Genomic DNA, 7,613 nt, shown 5'->3' on the forward strand with positions numbered 1-7,613 from the left:
GACCAGGCTGGCCTCCAACTCAGAAACCCGCCTGCCTCTGCCTCCCAAGTGCTGGGATTAAAGGCGTGTGCCACCATGCCCGGCTTTGATTCTTGCATATAAATTGTTAAAGGCCATCGCAAATGATTAAAGGCCACTGTTTACTTTCCATATAAACATTCCTCAATTTAAACCAGCTATTGTAGCACAGACTATAAGTCTGAGCTGGCTGAGAGCTAAAGTGGAAGGACTGCTGAAGGCTATAGGTTAGAAACCATTGTGACGACAATGTGAAACTACCCGAAAAAAACCTTCAGGAAGCTTTGGGGCTAAGGATATAGCTCAGATAGAAGAGCACTTGCCTAGAACACAAAGGATCTGGGTTCAACCCCAGTACTGCACAAATCAGGTATGGTGGTACATCACCATTATCCCATCTCTCAGTAAGCAAGAGACAACAGGATCAGAGGTTCAAGACCTTGCATTTAAGGTCAGCCTAGGCTCTATAGATCCTGTCTCGAAAAGTTTTTTTTCACTAAGCTTTAAAGACTGTGTATGCAACCAGGCCTTATAGAAAAATGCGACCCACACAGTGTACAAACATGACTTTCTCTCTCAAGTACCATGGCCCACCAACCATGAGACAGCAAGATGAAAGGAGCTAGAGGTGCAGCCTCACCAAGAGTCTTCTACATAATGGCAAGGCTCACCAGCATCCCTGGCAATACACATTCTACACACCATGCCTCCGGAAGTCTATGCCTGGGTTTCTCCTGTTACCTTGAAGAGTATAGGAAAAATATGAAGGCCATGCACAAAGAATCGCCTATAGTATTATAAATGTTATGATGCCATATAATTACCGTATTTTCCTAATAGCTAAAAATTTTAAATAACTTTGAATATCTAAGAACAGGATATCTTTACTTTTAACTAATAAGCTAGTATCTTTCAATGCTAAAATACAGTATAATTGCCAAAAGCAGCAGCTGAAGAAATGGCTTGTCTAGCATGTAAAAGGCTCAAGTTCAATCCCCAGTACTTAAAGGGGAGTAGGGTATGAAAAGTGGGTAAATAAAAATCAAAAGCTACAAACTCTCCTCCTCTTCTTTCTCTACCTCCTCTTCTTCCTTCCCCCTCCTCCTTCCTCCTCCCCCCCTGCTCCTCCACCTTCTTTCTTGTTTCCATGAGACAGGGACTCACTATGTAGCTCTGGTTGTCCAGGAACTCACTACGTAGTCCAAGCTAAACTTGAACTCAGAGATCTGCCTACCTCTACCTCCCGAGGGCCAAGATTAAAGGTATGTGTCCTACTAAGGAATATTTTTAAGTGCTATGAAAAAGCTTTTACCAACTGAGCCATATTGCCAACTCCCAAAACCATGATTTTAATCTGTCTCCTGCTTTGATAATACCACAATGGCAAGAACAACTACAGTGACCCATCACACAAAGGTAACCTTTGGGTTCTGTCCTGAGGGTTAACATTTGCTTATATATTTGCTGCTAGACTTTACATGCATAGTTTTAGAGTACTCTATTCACTACATACCGTACACGTAGCCAACACATGCCTGCTCCACTGCGGAGTAAGGGATCTGCGCATCTGCCAATGCCTTCTGGCCTGTGAAAATAAACAAGAGTTCGTCAAAAAGCACTTGACACAGGTGGCTTCAGGGGAGTGGAAATTCCATTTAGAGTTTCCTCGAATTCTATTTATTTCTTTATCGCTTGTTCAGTTCAAAGACAAAGTGGCCCCCATATCATCGTTGTTCTCCCTTTCTTCCTCTAAGCCATCCTTTTCCATATCTTCCTTCTCATCACAGGTGGAGACGGCCACCACCACCCCCCACCCCCCAGTGTGGGGATGCTAAACTCAGAGCAACAGAATCTAAGGTACCCTACCACTGAGCTACATCCTAGTGCCTAACCAAAAGCTTTTAAGCTGCTTTTCTGTCTGCTTGTTATTTGGGCTTCTTATTGCTGCAGTCATTTTTTTAGACAGAATTAGAGCTGGCCTATAAATTACTATGTAGCCCACACTGGCACTGAACTCATGGATATCCTGCCTTAGCCTCCCAAATACTGGGATAGCATGTGTGTGTCACCACAACATAGCTCTTAAATCTCCTTAATAGCAATGTCCGTGTCTCTTTCATCTCTACATCCCTACACATCTAGGGGTGCAAAATGGGAAAGAATGTCCTTGCTGGAGACAGTTAGGGAGTATGGGACATTGCTGGTACACTCCTTTAATCCCAGAATTTGGGAACCAAAGGCAGGTGGATCTCTGAGGTCAAGATCAACCTGGTCTATGTAGTGGGTTCCAGGGCAGCCAGAGCTTCAATAACAGAGACCCTGTTTCAAAAAAAAAAGGGGGGGTGCACTGGTGAGATAGCTCAGCAGGTAAGAGTACCACCTCTCTCCCAAAGGTCCTGAGTTCAAGTTCCAGCAACCACATGGTGGCTCACAACCACGAATAATGAGATCTGACACCCTCTTCTGGTGTAGTCAGAAGACAATGACAGTGTACTTATTTATAATAATAAATAAATCTTTGGGCCTGAGCAAGCGGGGTCTACCGGAGTGAGCAGAGGTCCTAAAGTCAATTCCCAACAACCAGATGAAGGCTCACAACTATATGTACAGCTACAGTGTGTACTCATATGCATAAAATAAATAAATAAATCTTAAAAAAAAACTGATGTGCCCATTTCATAAAGCTAGGATTAGTTGGCCATCTAGTCTGTAGAACAAGAAATGGAGCTTTGGAAGCTGGGGTATAACTAGTATGTACCAGGCCCTGGATTTGATCCCCAGTGATCAATAAGCTAGGTGCAGCTACATATTCCTGTACCCATAATACCCAAGGAAGTGAAGGCAAGAGAATCAAAAGTTTAGGCCATTTTCAGCTATACAGTAAGTTTTAAGACATAGAAAACAAGCACACAAAAAAGGAGCAGTCTCATAGTCTGTCAGTGATATTCCAGATGTAAATTTGTCAAAAGTCTTTAAAAATGTTCATTATTCCAATGATCGAACTGCTAGACTCCATCCTCAAAAATAAAAAAGGCAAGACCAAATATTTATTTATCAATATGTTTACCCAAGTTATTCTGAAATATGAAGAACTTAGGAACACAAGTCTCCAAAAAACACTATAGCATAAATATCATAAAATGTTGTATAAAAATTAAATTTTCGGACTGGCGAGATGGCTCAGCGGGTAAGAGCCACTGATTGTTCTACCAAAGGTCCTGAGTTCAGATCCCAGCAACCACATGGTAGCTCACAACCACCCATAATGAAATCTGACGCCCTCCTCTGGTGTGTCTGAAGACAGCTACAGTGTACTTACATATAATAATAAATAAATCTTAAATACACACTAGAAGAGGGCATTGGATCCCCATTACAGATGGTTGTGAGCCACCATGTGGTTGCTGGGAACTGAACTCAGGACCTCTGCAAGAGCCATCAGTGCTCTTAACTGCTAATCCATCTCTCCAGTCTGCCAGTAAACTTTTTAATTAAATAAAATAAATAATTCAAAAATACACAATGACTGGATGTGGAGATGCGCACCTTTAATCCCAGTACTCACAAGGCACAGGCAGGCAGATCTCTATAAATTCAAGACCAGCCTGGTCTACACAGCAAGTTCCAGGACAGCCAGGGCTGTGGGGTTTGAGATTCAAAAACACAATAATCAAAAACAAAAGAGAGGGGCCTGGCGAGATGGTTCAGCCAGTAAGAGCACTGACTGTTCTTCTGAAGGTCCTGAGTTTGAATCCCAGCAACCACATAGTGGCTCACAACTACCCATGATGAGATCTGATGCCCTCTTCTGGTGCATCTGAAGACAGCTACAATGAATTACAGCGGAATGAGCTGGCCGGAGTGAGGGGGGGTGGGGGGGGGCAGCAGAGGTCCTGAGTTCAATTCCCAGCAGCCACACACATGATAGCTCACGGCCATCTGTACAGTTACAGTGTACTCATACACATAAAAAATAAATAAAAATAAATTAAAAAAAAACAAAACAAAACAAAAGAGAGGAGAAAGAAGAGGAAGAAGAGGAGGAGGAAGAGGAGAAGAGGAAGAAGAGGAGGAGGAGGAGGAGGGGGAAGGAGGAGGACTTCGGAGACTAACATCAGAAAACAGATAAAACACATTTCAGAGAAAGGCAGAAAGCATTAATCAAAAGAGTGCTATTGGGCTAGAGAGATGGCTCAGTGGTTAAGAGCATTGACTGCTCTTCCAGAGGTCCTGAGTTCAATTCCCAGCAACCATCTGTAATGGGATCTGTTGCCAGAGTTCTACATCTTCATCTGAAGGCTGCTAGCAGAATACTGGCTTCCAGGCAGCTAGGATGAGGTCTGAAAGCCCACACCCACAGTGACACACCTACTCCCACAGGGTCACACCTTCTAATAGTGCCACCCCCTGGGCTGAGCACATACAAACCATCACAAATGCGGTAGTGGTTTGGATGAGAATGGCCCCCAAAGGCTCATGAATGTAAATGTTCCTGTTGGTGGACTCTTCAGAAAGGGTTTGGAAATAGGCAATGTCAAAGGAGGTGTCACTAGGAGTGGGTTTTGAGGTTTCAAAAGTTAGCTCTCTCCCCACCTGCTGCCTGTGGGTCAGGACGTAAGTCCTCGGCTACTGCTCCAGCCCTGCCCATCTGTAGCCATGCTCCCTACTCCCCAGATGGACTTGCCCCCTGAAACTGTAAGCAAGCCCCAATTAAATGTCTTCTTTGGGGCTGGAGAGATGGCTCAGTGGTTAGGAACACTGACTGTTCTTCCAAAGGTCCTGAGTTCAATTCCCAGCAACCACATGGTGGCTCACAACCATCTGTAAAGAGATCAGATGCACTCTTCCAGTGTGTTTGAATACAGCTACAATGTACTTATATACATAAAATAAATAATTCTTTTAAAAAAATGTCTTATTTTATAAATTGCCTCGGTCATGGTGTCTCTTCACTACAAGAGAACAGTGACCAAGACAGTGACCCTCCTTTTTTGCCCTGGCTGCCTTTACTATCTGTCCTAGGTACCTTTTGTAAAACAGTCTGACCAAAAGCAAGTTAGCGAAGGAAGGGGTTTATTTATTTGGCTTAAACCTCATTTCACAGTCTATCGCTGAGGGAAATCAGGGCAGGGACCCAAAGGCAGGAACCGTGGAGGACCATTGCTGGAGGGTTCTTTCTGTTTGTTCACAGGCTCATGCTTAGCCAACTTTTTTACACAATCCAGGACTACTTGCCCAAGGAATGACATCACTCATAGTGGGCCGGGCATCCCCCAGGACATGCTCACAGCCAATCTGAACTGGACAATCCTCAACTGAGACTCCATTTTCAGGTGACTCGAGGCTGTGTCCTGTCGATAGCTAAAGTTGAGTGGGATGCTATCCCAACACACAGCTTAATACCACATGCAAGGCCATGGAGCTGTCTGCTCTAGCTGTACAGCTGTGAACGCCGCCCGCCTGTCTTCTCCTTCTCCTTCCACTACACCACAGACAAGCCCCGTGGGAGTTCTTCACAACTGCTTTTTTTGTGCTTACAAGGCTGCTCCACTCACAGAATGAGTACAAACCACACAATAAGCTATTAGGTATTCAAAACTCTGATTTTTTTTTCTGTTACCTGCTTCCTTTGCCATATCAGGATAATCTTTTGAATTCTGACCTCCAGGCTTCATGAACTAGAACACAGAAGAGGATGATGAGTAGAAACAGGCATCAAACGGGGTTCTGTTTGTTTTTTACAACAGTATTACAAAAATGTGTTTAGTTATTCATTCAAATAAAAACACTGAGCTTCCCTGGTGGTCTAGTGGTTAGGATTCGGCGCTCTCAAATAAAAACACTGTACAGAGCTAAGAAGCTAGGAATATGACTAAAGTAAAATAACCAGGCATGGTGGCCAAGGCCTGTAATCCCAGCAAGAAGCTTGCTACACACCAAGTTCTGGGTCAGCCTGGGATATATGGCACCATCCCAAGACACGGGGTGGGGGGCAATAAGTGAAATACTTCCTGCACAAATCTGACATCCTAGGAACCTCAGAACCCACTATGGAAGGAGGGAATTGAGTTCCAAAAGTTGTTCTCTGATCTTCACATAGAATACATGCATCATAGGGTTCCCCCTCCTCTCTCTCTCTCTCTCTCTCTCTCTCTCTCTCTCTCTCTCTCTCTCTCTCTCTCACTCTCTCCCCCTTTCTACTGAGCATCTGCCATGTTCCTTTACCCTAAAGTCCTTACCCTTAGAGAGTTTTCAATCTAATATAAAATAGGCAATAACACTAGCATAAGTATAGAGTGATTTGGAAAACACATCTATCATTTTAGGAGACAAAATAAGAAAGGCTTCTCAGGGAGCCATCTTTTTTATTTTTTTAACTTATTTACTTATTTTGTGTGCACAGCCAGAGGACAATTTGGAAGAATTGGTTCTGTCCTCTCGCATATACACAAATCCTGGGGATCAAACTCAGGTCATCAGGTGTGGTGGCTAAGCACCCCACTGGGTCATCCCACAGGGCCACATTTCTATTATTCCTGTTGATATCTGGTTTAAAAAGAAACAGATTCATACCTGATACTTAATCCCACCTGCAGTTTAATTTTAGTTTTGCATTGTTTTGGTTGAAGTCTATGCAATAAATCTATGAAATAAATCTGCATGACACAGATATGTAATTAGAAAGATAAATATTTAAATATTCTTTTTTTAAAAAAAAAATGTTCATGTCTGTGTGTGCTGTGTAGGGTTTGCAGCCCTTTGATCCCACTACTCAGAAGGTCGAGAAGAGGAGGCAGATTTCTGTGAGTTCTAGGCCAGCAGGGTCTACACAGTAAGTTTCAGGCTAACTAAGACTACACAGCGAAACCCTGTCTCAAAAACAAAAAAGGCGGGCTGGCAAGATGGCTCAGCGGGTAAGAGCACTGGCTGCTCTTCCGAAGGTCCTGAGTTCAAATCCCAGCAACCACATGGTGGCTCACAACTGCCCATAATGAGATCTGACACCCTCTTCTGGTACGTCTGAAGTCAACTACAGTGTACTTACATATAATAATAAATAAATCTTTGGGCCTGGGCCTGCGGAGTTGACTGGAGGTAGCAGGGCCAACCAGAATGAGCAGAGGTCCTAAAATTTCAATTCCCAAAAACCACATGAAGGCTCACAACTATCTGTACAGCTACAGTGTATTCACATAAATAAATAAATAAATAAATAAATAAATAAATAAATAAATAAATCTATCTTAAAAAAAAAAAAAGGTAACCAAACAAAAAACAACAGGAAAACAGTGGTGTTCTGCCACTGAGCCACACCCCCTGCCATAGATAGCTCTTTTTTAATACTAAGTAAAACTTAACCAGTAGAAAGAATTTTAAGATCAATTGTAATGTGGGATCTGAAACCGTACTAACAAACCCTTCATAAAGAACTGAAGAGTCGTTACTGTTACATAACAAGTTGGAGGCCAACCTAGACTAACCGCATTCTGTCTCAAAGTAAAACAAAATTGCCGGGCAGTGGTGGCCCATGCCTTTAATCCCAGCACTTGGGAGGCAGAGGCAGGTGCATTTCTGAGTTCAAGGCCAGCCTGGTC

General features: G+C 43.2%; 1 protein-coding gene across 1 annotated transcript in view; it reads right to left on the reverse strand.

Annotated features, from left to right (window-relative positions):
• Scp2 (sterol carrier protein 2) overlaps positions 1-7,613 on the reverse strand; it is a 73,812-nt gene that overhangs the window by 60,465 nt on the left and 5,734 nt on the right. Inside the window, exons 2-3 of the mRNA XM_031378119.1 lie at positions 5,639-5,696; positions 1,532-1,603 (exon numbers count right to left, since the gene is read on the reverse strand). Coding sequence (XP_031233979.1) covers positions 1,532-1,603; positions 5,639-5,696 — 130 coding nt within the window. The remainder of the gene's footprint in view (positions 1-1,531; positions 1,604-5,638; positions 5,697-7,613) is intronic.

This window comes from Mastomys coucha, unplaced genomic scaffold (assembly GCF_008632895.1).
Source record: "Mastomys coucha isolate ucsf_1 unplaced genomic scaffold, UCSF_Mcou_1 pScaffold18, whole genome shotgun sequence".
Taxonomy (NCBI): domain Eukaryota; kingdom Metazoa; phylum Chordata; class Mammalia; order Rodentia; family Muridae; genus Mastomys; species Mastomys coucha.